Raw genomic sequence first — 21,574 nt, 5'->3', positions numbered from 1 at the left:
GTTGCATTGCATATGCCAAAAACACAGCTCCTCACTTGAGAAAATTAGATGACAGGAGCATGAAGCTGGTTTTATTGGGATATGAACCAGGGTCCAAAGCATATCGATTATTGAATCCAAATTCTAACCAAATTGTGGTAAGTCGGGATGTTGTGTTTTAGGAAGAAGAGAAGTGGAAATGGCAAGGCCAGACGACATCAAACTCCACAACAGAAGGACCACTTGTCATCACATACAAGGAAGCACAAATGCAAGAAGACAAAAACCTCCGAAGTCAGGAACTGACGCCAGCTTCCTTATCACCTATAGCCGAGTCAAATCTAGAACATTCAGAGACAGGAGAAAGCAGCTCGGAGGGACCAAGGAGGTTCAGGACTCTTCAAGAAATTTATGACAACACAGTGGAGGTCGACCAAGACTACGGTCTTTACCTGATGTCAATTGAAGAACCAGCATCTTACCATGAAGCTGCCTGCAGTGAACATTGGCGACAAGCAATGATAGAAGAAATGGAGGCTATCCGGAGAAACGGAACATGGGAACTAGCAGAACTCCCAAAGGACCAGAGAGCTATTGGTCTGAAATGGATCTTCAAAGTAAAGAAGAATCCAGAAGGGGAGATCATTAAATATAAAGCAAGACTTGTTGCAAAGGGGTATGTGCAGAAACAAGGCATAGACTTTGAAGAAGTCTTTGCTCCCGTAGCCAGGCTGGAGACTGTGAGAGTATTACTTGCTGTAGCCGCTCAAGAAGGCTGGATAGTGCATCATATGGATGTCAAATCTGCATTCTTGAATGGTGAGATAGAAGAAGAGGTTTATGTGACACAACCAGACGGATTCATTGAACAAGGAGAGGAAGGAAAGGTTTTGAAACTACGAAAGGCCCTGTATGGTCTTAAACAGGCGCCTCGGGCATGGAATATAAAGCTAGACAAATGTTTCCGAGAGCTGGGGTTTCAAAGATGTATGATCGAACATGCAGTCTACAAGAAACACGAAGGAGATGAAGTGCAGATTGTAGGAGTGTACGTAGATGATCTGATAATCATGGGCTCAAAGCCGAGAGGAGTGGAGAATTTCAAAGCCAAGATGAGAAAGATCTTCGAGATGAGTGATCTTGGGATGCTAAGCTACTACCTGGGTATAGAAGTCAAGCAAAAGCCATATAGCATCACCCTTAACCAGTCAGGGTATGCTGAGAAGATGCTCGAGAAGCTTGGCCTGGCTGAGTGCAAGCCATGTCGGGTTCCAATGGATACACGGGTGAAGCTGAGCAAGTCAGATGGAAGTCCTCCGGTAGATGCAACACTATACAGGAGTGCAATCGGAAGTTTGAGGTATTTGGTGAACACTCGACCCGATCTTGCATATTCAGTTGGAATTGTAAGTCGTTTCATGGAAGCCCCAACAACGAAACATCTAGCAGCCGTAAAATAGATATTGCGTTATGTGAAAGGCACCTTACATCATGGGTGCATATACAACAAGGTGGAAGAGGAGGAGTTCAAGCTAGTAGGCTATAGCGACAGTGACTTAGCCGGAGACGTAGATGATCGAAAAAGCACGACAGGAGTAATCTACTTCCTCGGCCAAAGCCCTGTCACTTGGATTTCTCAGAAACAGAAAGTTGTAGCCTTATCCTCTTGTGAAGCCGAGTATATTGCTGCAACAGCAGGAGCTTGTCAAGGCGTATGGATTAGTAGGCTGTTACATGAATTGATCGGTTGGAAGACAAACAAGTTTGTGTTAAGAGTTGACAACAAGTCTGTAATAGCTCTCTCAAAGACTTCCGTCCACCATAACAGAAGCAAGCACATAGATATTAAGTTTCATTTCATTCGGGAGTGTGTCCAAAGAGAAGAAGTCGAAATCGAGTATGTAAAAACTGAATCACAACTCGCTGATATTCTGACAAAGCCACTGTCCCGAGACAAGATCGACGAGTTGAGCATGATGATTGGGATCAAAGATGTGAAGAACAAGCTTACGGGGGAGAAATGAAGGAAATAAGCTTGTTATGCCAACTGTAGTGTCCACAGTTGCACGTACCCACTTTGCACCCACTTTGCACATTGTTCTGTTTCTGCCCACTTTGCACGTTGTTCTGTTTCTACATGTTTTGTTTAATTGTTCAGCATCCGTTTTTCCCTCAATCCATGATTTATGCAATATGGCGTGATGCTCGGATTGAAACTTGTTTTTCAGTTGTAATTCTAGTATAAATAAGGCAATATCTCAATGAAAGAAGATGTGTTGAGTTCTACAACTTGATTTCTCTGTCCTTAGCTACACTGCTCTTTTCTTAAAAATTCTGCAGAAACTTCAAATTTTGAAGTAATATCAACAGTTGCAGCAACCTCATAAAGTTCAGGTCCACTGCTTCACTTCCATCTTTGGGTGATCATATTCACAGTTTACATCCTTATTATCCATACGATACTCATTGTGCATCTTGATCAATTGAATGGTTTCTTTGGGAGGAGGCTATGAGGTTATTCTAATCTCATTCTTCCGACGTTTCACTTGTTGTGTCATCTCAACAACTTTTCTCTTTTTTTTTTTTCAACAACTTTGCTTGCCAGAGAAGGATATTTTCCAACCATCTGTGAATAGAAAAAATTCAAGAATTCTAAAAAATATTCAAAAACAAGTTTTAGTTTTACCTTCAGGAAAGCCCTAACATCCTACCCACTACGTTCACTATAAAGTATCAAAATTTCCTCTTGAATCAGCCTTTTCTACTCCATATTTTCTGAATTCGGTTATAATTTTCAACTCTCAAAATGCTAACATTTAGGCTTAGTAATTTGAAGTGCTCTTTTGAATTTTTGGACTTAGACTGTCTCGTTAAAAGGGAAACCAATCTATCCTTCAAGATTCATATGATGGATCATGGAGAAGTAGGATTTCCAATTCTTACAAAAATAAGGCAACTCATCAAAAGGTTGCAACCCCTTGTTGATGCAAAGTAGTAAAAATCGTCTGCTTTTTTCAGTTTCACAGCTTGTACATCAATCGGAAAACTTGAGGAAAGATTTCAATATTCTAGATTCATTTAAGAGATTGGAAAGCCTCTAATATCCTATAGCAGTTTGGATGAAGTTGTGCATACTAGTTTGGGACAAATTCAAACCTTTATTACTTCACTTCTTTCTTTTGAGCACTTCTTTTGCTAAAATTTGTTCTCAAATTTTCATCCTAAAACTCTACAGGAGTTCTTATTTCCTCATTAGATAATCGTTGCCAACGTGCTTTTGTAAGGTAATATAGTTTCTAGTTTCAAAATGGTTTCTTCATCTCTCCCCCAACTATTTTGTCTATTTATTCGGATATGAATATTGATTGGTTAGATGTAGAAGATACCATATTAAAAAAATCAACACATTGATAAGGTAGAAGACATTGCGCCTCACTAGAAATTGATGAAACCCAAATAAAATGTCGCTAAATGTCTCGAGCCAGAATATATTATTCCTTTGGGAAAAATCAAAGAACCAAATCTTCAACAATTGGTCATCAATATTGCACCTTCATTGTCCAAGACTGATTTTGGTGTATTGGATTCAAATATCATGTTTTAAGGACTATTTGGTTTTTACATGTTTCATGGTAGATGGTCGATGATATGGTACTGAAAGAAAGATCTTTGGTTATTGTTTAAAAGCACTTCAAAGTTGGATATTCACTCCAACTTGTTTTATTTTCGTCACCCTCTTATATAGAGAAAGCATAGGCAGGAAAAAGGCATATTAATTTCCAAATTATTGCTTGTTATTCTCCAAAAAAATTAATCATCGATTCTCTTCATTTTTGGAATGATGCCAAGTGTCCAATGCCCAGTGTCCCTACTAGATCTTTCTAGAAGTTGAACGTAAAGATTCAAATCCTAGAATGGAGTAATGGTATACGTACCACTTAAATTTTCAAATATATAACCTAAAACCGAAATCTAAAATCTACTATCAGTTATGAAGTCAAAATATGAGAAAAGACAGAACTTGAATTCCTCTCCTACTTTTAGAGGATTCTGAATACTTCTCAAATTAGATGTCTTAACTAGGGTGCTAAATCCTATAAACTCGTGTTCCCTCACCCCAAAAGCTAGGTTAATTTATGGCAGGCTCAACATCGGATAGGAAGACTTTGATACTATATTAGATTTGGGTCAGGTCCAACTCATCCCAAACTAGCTTAAAGAGGAGGAGAAGTGCCTATGACTCATATAAAGACATGTTACCCCTTCTCACAACCGATGTGGGATTCAGCAGGACTTACTTAATAAACTAATCATATGATATTGTTACCTTTTTGTAGATCCATACCATACCAAAAGAGAAGATGAAGGATAACATTAGCAATAATATAGAAGGTACATACATACATTTTAATAATTTGATTTATTTTTATAAAAATTTTAATGAAAAATTGGAATATAAATTAACTTACAAGTCTGACAAACTCTTCATGTTCTTGATAAAATCAAGAGTTGAACTCACATTGTATAGATCACTGATTCTCCTGCATATATAGTAGCTTGTATTTATGTAACTAATGGAATGTGTGAGAGAGATTCTAAAAAATTGCTACTTACAAGGAATCCAAAGATGTCAAGTTAGAAAAGCTAGATGGTATGGGACCCTCAAATGAATTCCCCTGAAGTCTCCTGCATCAAATTGTAGAGGTGAATCATTATTCATAATATATTGTTTTTCTTTTTTTTTTTTCTTATGCTAATAACTTTTTCAGTTTTAACAGTTTTTATTAATTTCAAATATCAATTATAACTCTATTTTCTGATATATCGAAATTTTAATTATAATTTTATCCTATTGATTGAAAAATGGATTAGACCAAATAGATTTATATCAAGTCATTTCTATTTGTTGATTTATTTAAATTGTGCATTAGATCACTATTGTATAATAATTGCAGGCCATTTCTTAATAAAATAGTATTTTTTTAAAACTAATTTTTATTAATATATTTTTCATTTTAATATCCAAATTAATCATATCAATCAATAAAATTCTCAATTTCATATGTCACTAGGTTCAAATCATTTTAGAATTCATGTGGGTTAAAATGAATTACAGTCACTTTATATCAGATTGACGAATTTTTTTAAAGATACATCAGATTGGAAATTGTTAATAAAATTTATATATTACCTTTAATAAAAAAAAATTAAACTTAATATTTTCTTCAGCAAATTTAAATAATAAAAAAAATCCAAATTAGTTTGGGGCCCAACTGTATTGCAAGAGAAATTGCTCGACTCAAAGTAATCCCTATAATGTTTCAACTAACAAAAATTTTCAATGTCCCGAATGTAAAATAATTAATTATTATTATTTACTATTAGTAATTTGTAAAAGTAGAATAAATCTGAAGTACTGTTCTTGTTTTTCTATCTTTACTATTTTTCGAGGAAAATATATATAAACGTTAATTAAAGTCTTTGATCTTTAGATAAATATTGATTGTGAAGTAACATTAATTTTGAATACCAAAAGTTAGAGAGTTAATTGTAAAATTAAAATGTTTAGACCATTTAATTCATTTTTGAAAAATGGTATTTTGAAAGATAAATTACACTTTAATTGTTGAGTTTTATCATAATTAACGGATTGATCTCTCTATTTTAAAAATCAAATACTTAAATCTCTGAATTTTTAATCGTTCAACAACTGGCCCTTCCATTCACTTTTTCAAAAAAGTTAATGCTATCTTTAACAAAAATGTCTACTTTACCCTTGTATAATTATGAGATTCTAAAACTGAACATTCAACAAATTTTAAACATTTTCATCCTATAATTATTATTTATTAATACACTTCCTGATAACATAAAAATATTCAGATACTTAGAACTTACAATAGAAAAACTTTCATTGTCCCTAATTTTGCTGAAAGCTATTAGTTTAAACCCACCAATCAATATCACATTTCAAAAAATCAAAATATTAGAAGGAAAAAACATGAACTCAAGATAAAATTTCATTCTTCCTCACAAATCCAAATGTACATTCAAATTTTTCAAATGTTCTCATATAGCACTTAACTAAAATTTATCACAAGTTCATAAAACTCAAAGATATGTGATTGCATGAGAGATTAAGAGAGTCTAAATTCATCGAATCTAGATTGAACAATAAATAGGAAGCGATTATGAGGAGCAAATGATTCAATGATAAATTCATAAAATTTAAATCCATTACATCCAAATTCATCAAACTCATATGGATACACAGTATCAATAGAGTTCATGAAAAGATTGATTTATTGTTCGAGATTCTATAAACAAGTTTGTAACTCGCAAGAATCTAACTCGCAAGGCACTGAAGGATGACTAAAGCCTAGGCGATGGCGTGGTAGAGATCGACTAAAGCATGGTTGATGGCAGCGATGGAGAATGATTGCATATTGGTGATGATACTAGTATAGGATGATTACAAAAACAAAAAAAAAAAGAAAGAGATGAGCTGAGAAAACCAAAGAGGAGGGAAGAATGAAGAAAATAAGTGAATGGATCGAGAATTAAAATCATGTAAAATGGAAAAGAGATAGCTCCATTTGTGAATATGGAGTTTTTGATAGAGAAAGACGAGAAAGAGAAATTAGGCGTAAGAGGGTATTATTTGGATTAAAATACTTTCTCTTTCTTTCTATAATATTTAATTAATTGACTAACAGATTTTATAGACATAAGGACCTCTAATTTGAACAGATTAAAAATTTAGGAATTTATGTGTTTAATTTTAAAAATAGAGGGATCAATCTATTAACTACGCTAAAATTAAGGAACTAAAATATAATTTATCATATTTTAAAAGTAAAATGTAGCTCAATATTATCTAATTTACACTTTTTCTCTTAAGATTTAATTATGGAAAATTTTTTAAAATAATTGATCTTGTTTAATCAGAATATACTCCATTCTTCCACTTTTATATGTCACTTTTGAAAAATTATTTTATTTAAAATTATCTATTGTTACAAGAAAATTAAAAATATTAATTAATTTTGTTTCCAAATTTATCCTCATTTCTATCCTACACTATAATTATTTTCACTATTTTCTAAAACTCATAATATCATTTAGTGAAATATATATTTACACAACTAGATTACTTGAGATTAACCCATTCAATACCGGATCATAATCTATTCAACATCTCAACTTATGAAAATTATAATAACTTAGTTATATTTTTTAAAATCTATTTAAAAAAAAAGTAAAATTTGACCGTATATATTATTGACTATATTCTAAATTTTGTTGACTGCAAACTGAAATTTTATAAATTGAAAAAGTTAAATGAGAGTGATTTTATTATTTTATGAAAATTTAAAGGGCCAATCAAAAAAATTTTAAGCACAATTAACAATAAATCGAACTATTTCTAATTTCTTTTGATAAGTCATTATAATTTTATTATTTTATGAAAATTTAAAGGCCAATCAACAGAATTTCAAGCACAATTAACCATAAATCGAACTATTTCTATTTTTTCTATAAACCATTATGATAAGTTTATTTAATTTATGTTTAACTATTATGATTTTTGTAAGTTTAGGTGTTCAATAAATTATAATTTTAATTTAGGTGTTTAATAGAATAATAGGAAATATTATAACGGTGTACATATGTAGTTACCCATATCATTTTTGTTTATCTTAGTTATCTCATTTTTGCAGTGTTAGATTAATAGAGAGAAAACATATTATATTGAGATTTCAATAGTTACTCGAGATGAAGGATAATTTAAATAAATTAAGTAATATTTTTGTTGACCTCATAAGCTTTGGTACAACTTGATTTTGATGATACCAAAACTTAATAAATCATGTTTATTTAATCATATTTATTTAACTATCTTTAGTATTAAAAGTGAAATATCTGAAAAGCATTGGAGACACAAGAAAATTCTATACATTAGAAAGAATGAAGATATATATGGCATCACAAGATGAATAAAAGAAAGAAGAAATGAAGAAAGATATCTTTAGGATTTATTGTAAAAGAGTGAGTCACTTGATATGTCAATGATGAAATCATCTAATCTCATTTCATTCCTTGAAAAGCAAAACAAATATTTTGAGTTATTTTTCTAAAATGACCTGAAAGGCTAAAATTAGGCATTTAATTTTAGAAATAGTTTAAATTTAGATATCTAATTTTTGTCTATACTTATTTTAGTTAACTACTTTCAGTCTGTGAAAGTAACTGATTTCAGTCTACGCAAATTTCAAACAGTTTAATGGCTAATTTTTCAAAATTATTACCATTAAACTATCTTTTCAGCTCAGAAAGAAAAGTTTTTCAGACATCTATTTAAGAGATTAAATCTCTTCATAAATGGGTAATGAAAACACAGAATTCTTGAGAGCATCTGAAACCTTTGCATTAAATGCTTTTCATTCTCATATCTAATCTTGATAAATGACTATTTAGACTCCATCAGGAGTTTTAACTAATATCGTTTGATTAAGACGAAATAAGAGAAAAGAAAGGCTAGAAAACTAAAAGTCTTATTGAAATTCCTCAAAGATTTAAAAGTGTATTTCTAATAGTTAAGGGAGGCTATTATAATAGAAAACAAAACCCTAATATGCAAAATTACGAAAATACCCAAAATATCTAAAAAAAATAATTAAAATGCAAAATTGACCCCCTAAATAATGGAATTTCCATATCAAACTTTGTGACAGGTCTATAGCCCGTGTCACACTTTTGAAAGTCGTGCGTCTTGAAATTTCCTTTCCGAAAAGCTATCGTGGGTCTTTATCGGACGTCGGCAACAAAAGTTAGGTCCGGTCCAAGTCTGCCATAATGTCCAAAGCTAATTGCTCCATGTCATTCTCTTTCACTTGTAGAGAACTCCACCTCGAGTTGTCATCAGCAGAGTAGTACTGAAATAGATCTGCCACGTTAAATGTCTTGGAGATTTTCATCTCATGTGGGAGGTCAAGAATATAGGCATTATCATTAATCTTCTGAATGATTCAAAATGAACCAATCTTCTTGGCATCAAGCTTTTTCTGTCCTCCATCACGCTCCTTGCTTAAATACACCATAACTTGATCACTGACATTGAAGGACTTGAAACGCCTATGTTTATCAGCCGTAGCTTTATATTTGTCATGGCTTCTTTAAGGTATTGTTGTACCTGTTTGAAAACATCCACTTGCTGCTTTGCCAAGTTGCTTGCTGCCATACTGTTGTGAGAACCTGTGGGAAAGGCAATAAGATCAACTGTATGTGCTGGGACTTTCCTGTACACAACATCAAACTGTGACATCTTTGTGGAGCTATGGACAGCACTGTTGTAAGCAAATTCTGTTTGGGCAAGAGCAAGATCCCAAACAGTTTTCTTGTTACTGCAGATGCAACGCAGAAGATTGCCAAGCGTGCCGTTCACCACTTTAGTTTGTCCACCAGTTTGGGGATGTGCGACATTACTATATTGAAATTCAGTTCCAAAACGTTTCCATAAAGTCACCCAGAAGTGAACTAAAAACTTCACATCTCTGTCAGAAGTAATGGTCTTAGGGACACCATATAAGCGAACAATTTCTTGGAAAAACAGTTTTGCTACATGAGAAGCATCGTTAGTTTTCTTGCAAGGAATGAAATGCGCTATTTTGGAGAACCTGTCAACAACAACAAAAATGGAATCAGATCCACGTTGAGTACGTGGAAGACCAAGAACAAAATCCATAGACAAGTCCTCCCAAGTATGTGCTGGAATAGGCAGTGGAGTGTATAAGCCTGTATTATGCGAATGTCCCTTCTGAGTTGGACACACTGGGCATTTCTAAACCATCCGACCTATATCCCTTTTTAACTGTGGCTAGTAAAAATGCTCCTCCAACCCAGCAATAGTCTTGTCACGCCCCAAATGACCACTCAAACCTCCTCCATAGACCTCCCGAATCAACCTTTCCTGCCAAGAAGATCGAGGAATGCATAAGATGTTCTCCTTAAAAAGAAAGCCATCATGTATCAAGAATCCATCAATAGGTTGGTGAATCTGGACTCTAGACCATATATCAGCAAAGTCATCAGCGGTAGCATAAAAATCCTTCAGGAATTCAAAGCCTACAACCTCCTGATTAACCGTAATCAACAGAGCAGCCCTCCTACTCAAAGCATCTGCCACCTTATTACTATGGCCAGCCTTATGTTTGATGACATAATGAAAGACTCTAAAGTAAGTTGCCCATCGAGCATGCATCTTATTCATATATTTTTGAGTTTTAAAATGGATCAAAAATTGATGATCTGTGTGAATAATAAACTCTCGCCCCATCAAATACTGCTCCCAAGTTTTAAAAGCCCGGAATACTGCATATAGCTCCTGCTCATAAGTAGACCACTTCTTTCTAGCTTCATTCAGTTTCTCACTAAAGAAGGCAATAGGCCTTTTAGACTGTGACAACACTCCACCAATTCCAACTCCACAAGCATCACATTCAACCTCAAACAGTTTATCGAAATCGGGTAGAGCAAGAATAGGGACAGAAGTAAGCTTATCTTTAATCTCTTCAAAGCACTTGCTGGCAGCTTCAGTCCATGCAAATTTATGTACTCTCTCTTTCTTCAAGCAATCTGTGATAGGAGCAACGATGCTGTTGAAATTTCTGATAAACCGTCGATAGAAAGTAGCAAGGCCATGAAAGCTGCGAACTTCAGAAATAGTTTTAGGGATGGGCCAATTCCGTATTGCTTCTACCTTCTTCTCATCAATATGTATCCCTTTCTGCACTAACAACGAATCCCAAGAACAGAATGTGCTCCGTCATATAAATGCACTTCTTAAGATTAATAACCAGCTCACTTTCTTGCAAGGCTGTCATGACTTGACAGAGATGTTGTAGATGTTCTTCCTCACTGCGACTAAAAATCAAGATGTCATCAAAATAAACAACCACAAATTTGCATAAGAAAGGATACAAAATCTGGTTTATGAGTCGCTTTAAAGTGTTAGGTGCATTTGTTAAATCAAAGGGCATAACCAGCCACTCATACAAGTCTTCCTTAGTCTTGAAGGCAGTCTTCCATTCATCTCCTTCCTTGATCTGAACTTGGTGATAGCCACTTTTAAGGTCGATTTTAGAAAAGACTTTAGACCCGGATAGTTGATCCAGCATGTCATCCAATCATGGAATAGGAAATCGATATTGAACTGTAATTTTGTTGATGGCCCTACTATCCACGCACATTCTCCAAGTCCCATCTTTCTTTGGAACTAATAAGGCTGGTACTCCGCAGGGGCTAATGCTCTCCCAAATATGCCCATTCTTCAGTAATTCTTCCACCTGTTCTTGGAGGATTTCACTCTCCTTTGGACTCATCTTGTAATAAGGCAGATTCGATAATTTTGATCCAGGAATGAGATCAATCTGATGTTGGATATCCCGCAGAGGTGGAAGCTTGGATGATTCCTCCACTATCTTAGGAAACTCCTTCAACAGCTCTTTGACAGGTGGTGGTAAAGATGGTACATCCTCCATTCCACCTTTTGCTCGCACCAATAAAGCCAGTGTGCCTCCAGATTTCTCAACTGCACCTGATGGCCTCTGCACTCCTGTGGAAACAGCAACAACATTCTTCCCTTCCACTTTAGAATGTTTCGCAGAACCGGAAGGCAAGATAGTAATCTTCTTTTGATTCCATGTGAACATGTATGAATTCTCCTTCCCCTTATGCAAAGCATCAACATCGAATTGCCAAGGGCGACCTAGCAAAATGCCACAACAATCCATATCCACAACATCACAATTAACAGGTTCAGTGTAAGATTTACCGATCGAGATAGGCACGCTGCAGATTCTATTGACCTCAATTGTCGGACTTTCATTAATCCGTCCCACTTTGTATTTCGAAGGGTGTGGCTGTGTAGGCAACTGCAATTTCTCTACCAATTGCTTAGCTATCAGATTCTCACAACTGCAACTATCTATAATTACCCTGCAAATTGCCTCTCCTACTCGACAATTTGCCTGGAAAATCTTCCTCCTTTGCGTCTCATCCTCTTGTTTTGTTGAGCATAAGATTTTCTTCACCACATAGGTGATCTCTCCATCTTCAGAACCAGCAATAGATCTGTTATCGTCATCCACTTCCTCGTCAATTTCAGCCACCTGCTTAACTATATTTACCTGTCGGGGATCAGTATTAACTCTTATGGAAAATTATTTGATCGATGGCCAGGTTGCCTGCATCGGTAACATATGTCTCCCGTTGGCTTCTGATAAGGATTGGTTCTGCCTCCTTTGTCTGCTGTAGTGGTGACTGCCTTTCCCTTATTGTCTCTCCTTTCTTCCATGGTATTCTGAGGATTGCCAGAATTTACAACCTTAGAAGGTTGCCCCTGTAATTGCCTCTATACTGCTGCGTCCCTGTTGAACCAGAATTTCTATAATTGAAATTTCGGTTGTACTACTGTCATGGCTGCCAATCAATATGCTCTTCTGCCCTTTTCGCCGTCTCAATAGCGTCTGCCAGGGTGAAAATCGCAGCTACTCCCATCATACAACGAATTTCATGATTCAGGCCCCTCTGATAATGAGCAACCTATTGGGCTTCGTTCTCACAGTTTTCAAACCTCGCCTACAACCTCAAAAACTCCTCCGTATATTCATCCACCCTTTGATTTCCCTGTACACAGTCATGATACCAGTTATACAAAATCTGAGCATGATCACTAGACAAGAACCGTTGTTCAAACATCTGCTTCATCAACACCTAGTTTTGTATGGGTTCCAGCCTCCTCCGATAGCGTTCGTTTTGAATCAAATTCCACCAGGCTGTTGCACCCCCTTTTAACTTATAGGCCACAATCGAAACCTTGCGATCCTCTTCCACATTCATAACTTTGAAAAAACATTCAACCTCTGCCAGCCAATCAAGAACAAATTCCACATCTAGCAAACCAGAAAAGTTTTAAAGGTCTATCTTGATCTTGTAACCTTCTTGATAATTCTGATGGAGATTCGTAGGTACAGGATTAGCAACCACAGGATTGGCAGCCATAGGATTGGCGACTGGGGGGTGTGCGGCGGCAGTGGGTTGGTGGAGTCCTTACTGCAGGGTCAGTTGTCCGATCATCTCCCTCAATTCTGCCAAGTATGCCTCAATAGCAGCAAGTCGCACCTCTTGGTTATCTGCCATGGTCGAACTTAGCTCTGATACTAATCTGATAAAGGACTATTTAGACTCCATGAAGAGTTTTAATCAATATCATTTGCCTAAGACGAAATAAGAGAAAAGATAGGCTAGAAGACTAAAAGCCTTACTGAAATTCCTCAAAGATTGAAAAGTGTGTTTCTAATAGTCAAGGCATGCTATTTATAATAGAAAACAAAACCCTAATATGCAAAATTATGAAAATACCCAAAATATCTAAAAAAATAATTAAAATTCAAAACTGACCCCCTAAACGATGGAATTTCCATATTGAACTTTGTGACAGACCTATAGCCCTTGTAATATTTTTGAAAGTCGTGCGTCTCGAAATACCCTTTTCGAAAAGTTATCGTGGGTCTCTATCGGACGTCGGCAGTAAAAGTTAGGGTCGGTCCAAGTCTGCCGTAAAGTCCAAGGCTAATTGCTCCATGTCAAATCTACATTGGAAAATCTACTCTTTCTCATCTTAATAACATTTCTGTTATATTTGATAGAGTTGTTGAGAGTATTTTTCTTCTGAATCAAAACCTATATAAGGTTGATCAAGTGTGTGAACACTTGATAGAGGTTCTAAGCACCTGTTGAAGTTTAAATTAAAGTTTGAGTGTGAATCAAACGTGTAAAGGTCCACAAGCACCTAGAAAGCTTGCTGATTGTATGAAAGGCTGCTCTCTTACCTGTTAAAAGAGGTTTAGTAGAGTGAAGACTCAAGGGAGAACCTTCGGAGAGTGGACGTAGACTAAGTTTCCGAACCACTACAAAATCTCTGTATTTGATTTTCTTATCCCTAAACTATTTACTTATAGCTCCTATTATTAATCTGTAATATCTATTTGCAAGTTAGAATTACTGCTGATAATATTTTAATAAAATTAGCTTGCTATTTTATCTCTGCTTTCATCTAATTGCTTTTGTTGTTACTTATGTATATGATTTTAGTTGATTTTCAAAATCTTCCAAAAAACATTTGAAAAACTTATTTGAATCCATCGCCTTTTTACTCTCAGAATTAGTAGCCATAATTTTTCATTAAAGTTTTGAGCAAGGACTGAAAAAATTGTCAAGTGACCCATTCTCCTCCCTCTTGGTCACTTATCTTCAGACAACAAATTAATATCAGAGTTAAGCTCTCTTACTTAAGGTTCAAATACCTTAGAGAGATCCTAGAATGGCTAGTTCTTCTAATTCTACTGGTATTCCTATACCTTTAGCCGAAAGCTATTCAATCACACAACCACCTCTGTTTAATGGCACAAACTACTCCTTTTGAAAAGTTAGAATAAAAAAATTTATACAATCTATTGATATAGAAGCTTGGCAAAGAATTATTAAAGGCCCTAAAATTCCTTTGGTCACAGGAGGAACTAGAGAGAAGACTAAGGAAGAATATACTGATACTGATTGGAAAAAAATCTCTGCAAATGCTAAAGCCTTAAACATATTTCATTGTGCTTTAGATATAACTGAAGGCAATCGTATTTCAGGTTGTGAGTCTACCAAAGAAGTATGGGACAAACTTGAAGTGACTTATGAAGGCATAAATCAAGTGAAGGAATCAAAAGAAAACTTGCTGGTTCGTGACTTCGAACTGTTTGAGATAAAACCGGACGAAACCATTGCTGAAATGAGTACTAGATTTACTGATCTAGTCAATCTTCTAAAAGCAATTGGAAAAAGCTTTGAGGAAGTTGAGCTAGTGAAGAAAATTTTGAGATCACAGCCAAAGTCTTGGAAAGTAAAAGCCACAATCATCTTTGATACAAAAGACTTCACAAGGTACACATATGATGAGTTGATTGAATCATTAATTGCCCATGAAATGATGCTCAAAAAGGAGATCACAAAGAAAGAAAAAGGCAAGAAAAGCATAGCTTGAAAATCAGAAAAGCTGATAAACATCAAAAAGAAATCTATTGCCTTAAAGATAGATACAAGTGAGTCTTCTAGCTTATCAAGTGATGAAGAAGAAATGGCTATGTCAGCAAAAAATTCAGAAGAGCTTTCAGAAAAGGTGGAAACAAGTACAAAATATTTATCAAAAAGTATGGACCAAAGGATGGCTCTCAATCACATCCTCACAAAGACCCAAAAGAAGTTATCTGCTATTAATGTAACAAGCCCGATCACATTAGACCCAACTATCCAAAAACCAAAAAGAAGAAAAATGAAGATAAAGGAAAGAAGGTTATGGCTGTTGTATGGGATGAAACTGATGAAAGCTCCAGTGACGACTCAAATGAAAATAATGAAGCCAATCTCTATTGTATGACTCTTGAAGAAGAAGCTGTTGAACCTTCAAAAGAAGAACAAATTGAGGTAATCGAATCTTAACCACCTAATATAGAAGAGTTAGAGCTTGCTTTTGCTAAAGTTTATGATGAATATAAAACGTATAAAAGAAAATATATTTGAAAATATTTCTCTTAGTGTGCTTTTGAAACAAAATGAATTTTACAAAGCTCAAATAATTTTATTTAAAGATTTGAAAAAGGAATTAGATATTTCAAAACAAAACTGTGAAAAACTTTCAGAGAAAAACAAAATTCTTGAAACAAAAATAGAATCTTTAACAAATGATCTTGCAAAATTCACAAAAAGAAAACAATCTCTTGAGCTTCTACTTGGTTTACAAAGAATGTCTGGACAAAAATTAGGAATTAGATATAATGGGTTTATAAATCATAATCATAAATATAGAAATCATTTTGTGAAAGCATCATCATCATCTTTTCCTAGCATTACATATTTTTACTACAATAAAAAATGTCATATGGTTCATTCATATGATATAAGAAGAGAAAAATATAAAAGTAAAGAAAATCTGGGTACCGAAAGGTACAGTCCCTATTTTTGCTAACATGCAGATGATCCAAAAGAATTTGGGTACCTAAATTAGGTATTTGATTTCAGGTCTGTCTAAAGCACAAAGAGAAAACAAATAAATGATATGTTGATAGTGAATGCTCATGTCACATGACTGGAGATAAGACCTTATTTAGTAAGTTGATCATGAAATTAGAAGGATTTGTAAGATTTGGAGATAAAGGAATAGCACAAATCATCTTTTCCTAGCATTACATATTTTTATAGGTCATATAGTTCATTTATGTCTTATAAGAAGAGAAAACACAGAAGTAAAGAAAATCTGGGTACCAAAAGGTATAACCCCTATTTTTGCTAACATGCAAATGACCCAAAAGGATTTGGGTACCTAAATTAGATATTTGATTTCAAATCTGTCTAAAGCACAAAGAGGAAACAAATAAATGACATGTTGATAGTGGATACTCATGCCACATGACTGGTACAAGACCTTATTCAGTAAGTTGATCATGAAATTAGAAGGATTTGTAAGATTTGGAGATAAAGGAATAGCACAAATTATTGAAAATAGAACAATTGGATTAAAACAATGTATTGAAAATGTGGCACTTGTTCAAAGTTTGAAGTACAACCTGTTAAGTGTAAGTCAACTTTGTGACAAAGGTTTTAAGGTAATATTTCTATCTACTCATTGTGAAATCCTTAATATGAATGATAATGTCTTATTTATAGCATCTAGAGTAGATAATATTTATCTGTTTGATCTTGAATGTTTTAAAAATAGTGAAGGAAATTGCTTTGCTAGTTTTAATGCTAATAGCTGGTTTTGGCATAGAAAGTTAGGTCATCCAAGCATGTATCTAATTTCAAAGATTTCAAAGAAAAACCTTGTTGGAGGTTTACCAAAACTAAATTTTGAAAAAGATTGTTCATGTAAAGCATGCTCGATGGAAAAACAAACCAAAGTCTCTTTTAAACCAAAAAATAAAGTTTCAACATCAAGACCTTTAGAGTTATTGCATCTTGATCTATTTGGACCAATAACTCCCACAAGCCTTGGTAAAAAAATTATATGCTTTTGTTATTATTTACGATTATTCAAAGTTTTCTTGGGTTTTCTTCTTGGCACATAAGGATGACACCTTCAATGTTTTTAAAACTTTTTGCAAACATGTTCAAAACAAGAAAGGATATTATATCACATCTTTAAGAAGTGATCACGGAAAAGAATTTGAAAATCACATATTTAATAGCTTTTGTTCAAATCATGGCATATTTTATTATTTTTCTACTCCAATAACTCTACAACAAAATGGAATGGTTAAACAGAAAAATAGAACTTTGCAAGAAATGGTTAGAGCTATGTCAAATGAAAATCACACTCCAAAATATTTTTGGATTGAATCTATTAATACATCATGCTACATTGTTAATAGAGTCACCATTAGAGCATTTCTAAAGAAGACACCTTATGAGTTGTGGAAAGGTAAGAAACCAAACATTTCATATTTTCATGTTTTGGATGCAAATGCTATTTTTTAAATAACAAAGAACATCTTGGTAAGTTTGATGGAAAGTTTTTTTAAGATATTTTTCTTGGATATACTTCTACAAGCAAAACTTATAGATTCTTTAATAGAAAAAGTTTGATTGTTGAAGAATTTATCAATGTGATATTTGATGAATATGATCCTATTGTGCAAAAGAAAGACTATTGTGAAGCTGATCTTGAACAGATCTTTACCAAAGAGAAAATAGATGAGAAAATAGTAGATAAACAAACTGTTGAAACTTAAGTTGATCATGGAGAAAATCCAACTGATGAAAGAAGTAAAGAACAACAACCGAAGGTGGAAGACTTGCAAATTAACGATCAAGTTCATGAGGATCTTCTACAAGATTGAAAACATCACAAGTATCATCTAAAAGAAAATATCATTAATAGCCCGAATCAAAGAATGATGACAAGGAGTCAATTGAGAAGATATTTCAGTAATGTTGCTTTCATTTTAAAATTAGAACCTAAATCTTTTAAAGAAGCTCAAAATGATGAAAGTTGGATTTTTGCAATGCAAGAAGAACTAAATCAGTTTGAAAGAAATAAGGTTTGGAAACTTGTTCCAAATCGTAAAAATCAATCTATCATTGGCACTAAATGGGTTTTTCAGAACAAAATGGATGACAGTGAAAATATTGTTAGAAACAAAACTAGATTAGTAGTTCAAAGATACAACCAAGAGGAAGGAATATATTTTAGTGAAACGTTCACTCCGGTTGCTAGAATTGAAGCTATTAAAATGCTTTGTGTTTTTGCATGTTTTAAGAATTTTATGCTATTTGAAATGGATGTTAAAAGTGTATTTTTAAATAGTTATATAGATGAAGAAGTGTATGTAGCACAACTCCCTGGTTTCGAAGATCCAATTTATCCAAATTATATATTTAAAGTTTCAAAAGCTCTTTATGGTTTGAAACAAGCTCTTAGAGCTTGGTATAAAAGATTGAGCAAGTTTTTATTAGAAAATAATTTTACAAGAAGAAAAGTAGATACAACTCTATTTACAAAAATTCAAAAGAATGGCATTTTGGTTGTTCAAATTTATGTTAATAACATAATCTTTGGTGCTACTAATGATTCCTTGAGTAAGAAGTTCTCTAAGCTTCAGAGTAAATTTGAGAAGAGTTTAATGAGAGAACTTATATTCTTCCTTAGACTACAAATCAAATAAGTAGCTGATGGAATTTTTATAAATCAATCAAAACATCAATGATATGTTGAAGAACTTCAAGATGAATGTGCTGAAAGGAATTGGGACTCCGATGAACTCAAAGATCAAATTGGACAGAGATGAAAAAGGTAAAGAAGTAGATAAAAAATTATATAGAAGTATGGTTGGTTCTCTTCTCTATCTTAATGCATCTAGATCTGATATTCATTTTAGCATGTATTTGTGTGATAGATTTCAGTCTAATCCTAAAGAATCTCAACTGATTGCTATTAAAAGAATTTTTAGATATTTGATAAGCACACCATCTGTTGGTCTCTATTATCCTAAGTGTAAAAATTTAAATCTTATTGAATATAGTGATTCTGATTTTGCTATAAGTAGAATGGATAGAAAAAGCACCTCTGAAACCTGTCAATTTCTTGGTCATGCCTTGGTCTATTGGTTTAGTAAGAAACAAACTTCTGTAGCTCTATCTACAGTTGAGGCTGAGTATATAGCTGCTGAAAGCTGTGTTGCTAAAATCCTTTAGATGAAGCAACAACTTAATGACTATAGTATAAAGGTTGATCATGTATCCATAAAATGTAACAATAACCTAACTAAAAATTCAATCTAGCATTGAAGGACAAAACACATAGAAATCAGGCATCACTTCATAAGAGATCATGTGCAACTAGAATTTGTTCCAATAGGAAAATAACTTGTGAATATCTTTACTAAGCCTTTGAGTAAGGAAGCTTTTTGTAGAATCAGAAGGGAACTAGGAATGATAGATCTTGAATGAATTAAATGTATTAAATTTGTTTTCTGTTCTTAATAGATCATGATTATATTCTCTGCTCTAGTTTTGTCATTCACTTTATTTTTAAATAATTTGTTTTTAAATATGCCTATTTCTAGCAAATGTTTGTTTAAAATCAGATTGCCAAAACTCTCTCTATTTTTTAGTATTGATTTTGTTATATATGCTTAAAACGACGAAGTTTGATCTTTAAAGCTGTGTGTCCAATTGATTTCATGAAATGGTGCGTTCTGAGCTTGAACAAAATGTAATATTTTTTATGACTCTCTAAGAGACAATTTTAATCTCTGAGTCTTTTAAAATCAAATCTTCTGAAATGAGGGTATTTTTGTCCTCTCCTCATTTTGTATTTAAGTGGCAAAAGGAAAAAATTTTCTGATTTTTTTAAAAATCAATTGTCTAATTATACAATCTTCTGACACCTCTTTTCAATCCAATCCTTGAGTAGACCTAAAAACTTCCTTCATGTCAGTTACTCCATTAACTCCATCAGCTAATTTTTCGAAAGCTCACTTCTTAAAACGCTTTTTGAACGTGGGAAGTAGAAATGACGGGAGTTTTTCCCTCTATGTTTTTACTTATTTAAAAACATGAAAATTTTCAGATTGGTTTTTATCCTCTCTGTTTTAGATATTCTCTTTTCACTCTCTTCAAAATTTTCAAGTTTGTCTCTCTTTCATTGTCTTTCACAAAATGGTAAGGATTAAACATGCTGCCAACCGGAAAAATGAAAGAAAAAGCTATTGAGGAAACATTCAGTAGCTCAGAATGAATGAAAGAAGAGATTCCTATCTCAAAGTTTAAGAAAAGAAATAGTGAGATCACCATCTTAGAACCTATTGCAAAGAGGATGAAGACAAAGGAAAAGCCATCGCATGTCAAGAGAAACATCTCTATACCAAGGTACATCCAATAGTTTTCCTTCATGAATTTGGGTTTTGAGTTGTTAGAGCTATTTGTATTCCAAGGTTGGGAAAGTTTTATGAAAACCAATGAGGAATACTGTAATACCCGGCTAGACTCCGGTATCGGAATTCCTACCGTCCGGTGGAATCTCGGATGTCGGAAGCCTCTAGTAGGGTAGAAACATGTTTTCATAAAATTTTTTAAGGTATTTCATGGTTTTAAGTATGAAGATTTAATGAGTTTTTGCATGAAAAGTCTTTGGAGGAAAACCCAGGTTCGGCCGCCGAATGTCAAGTTCGGCCGCCGAACATGCATGCGTTTTGGAGGCACGTTAGGCCCCCGAAAGCATGAGTGAGGGAAGTCCAGGTTCGGCCGCCGAAACCCAAGTTCGGCCGCCGAACATGGCATGCATGCGGAGGCACATTCGGCCCCCGAATGTGGCCTGGCCAGCCACTATAAAAGGGTCCCTTAGCCGAAAATGGGCGAGCTTTTCTCCATTTTCGGCCAAGGTGAGCTTTCCGCCGCCCCTCACCGATCTTTGATGTTTTTCCTCTAGATCTTTCAAGTTTTTCACTTGTTTTAACTTCATTTTGAAGATTTGAGCTTTTGAGCAAAGTTTTGGAGCTTTGAGGTTCAAGAACTCGAATCTCTTCCAACTCCAAGTTTGGTCGCCTCTACTCTCGATCTTCAAGAGGTAAGAGTCGATCTCTAGCTTATGTTATGTTTTAAGTAAGTTTTATGAAGTTCATGGGGGTAGGATGCATGTTTAGGTCATAGTTATGTTTATGGGTTTTTGATGTGATTTTGAACAATGTGAGTTGCTTGTGTGTTGTAGTTGGGGTTTTTTGATGGTTTGATGCCCCTAGGAGCTTGTATGCTTGCTTGTGAATGCTTGGGAATGTTGTAGAATAGGTTTATGCATGATTGGTTAGTTTTGGAGGCATAAATGCATAAGGGAGCCAAGTTTCTGCCCTTTGGCAGAAACCAGGTTCGGCAGCCGAAGGAGCTTTCGGCCGCCGAACATGGCTGGGGAGGCAGGCCTTTCGGCTGCCGAAGTTACCCCCGAAAAGAGACTTTCGTCTCTGTCTAGGACTTTCGGCCGCCGAAGGTGCCGCCGAAC

General features: G+C 34.4%; 1 protein-coding gene across 1 annotated transcript in view; it reads right to left on the bottom strand.

Moving 5' to 3' along the window:
- LOC110603621 (probable LRR receptor-like serine/threonine-protein kinase At1g56140) overlaps positions 1-21,574 on the bottom strand; it is a 77,544-nt gene that overhangs the window by 24,321 nt on the left and 31,649 nt on the right. The window contains exons 9-10 of the mRNA XM_021741415.2: positions 4,594-4,665; positions 4,449-4,520 (exon numbers count right to left, since the gene is read on the bottom strand). Coding sequence (XP_021597107.1) covers positions 4,449-4,520; positions 4,594-4,665 — 144 coding nt within the window. The remainder of the gene's footprint in view (positions 1-4,448; positions 4,521-4,593; positions 4,666-21,574) is intronic.

The sequence above is a fragment of the Manihot esculenta genome, chromosome 16, assembly GCF_001659605.2.
Source record: "Manihot esculenta cultivar AM560-2 chromosome 16, M.esculenta_v8, whole genome shotgun sequence".
Taxonomy (NCBI): domain Eukaryota; kingdom Viridiplantae; phylum Streptophyta; class Magnoliopsida; order Malpighiales; family Euphorbiaceae; genus Manihot; species Manihot esculenta.
The sequence above is the reverse complement of the archived record's forward strand: the minus strand, read 5'-3'. Positions and strand labels throughout refer to the sequence as shown.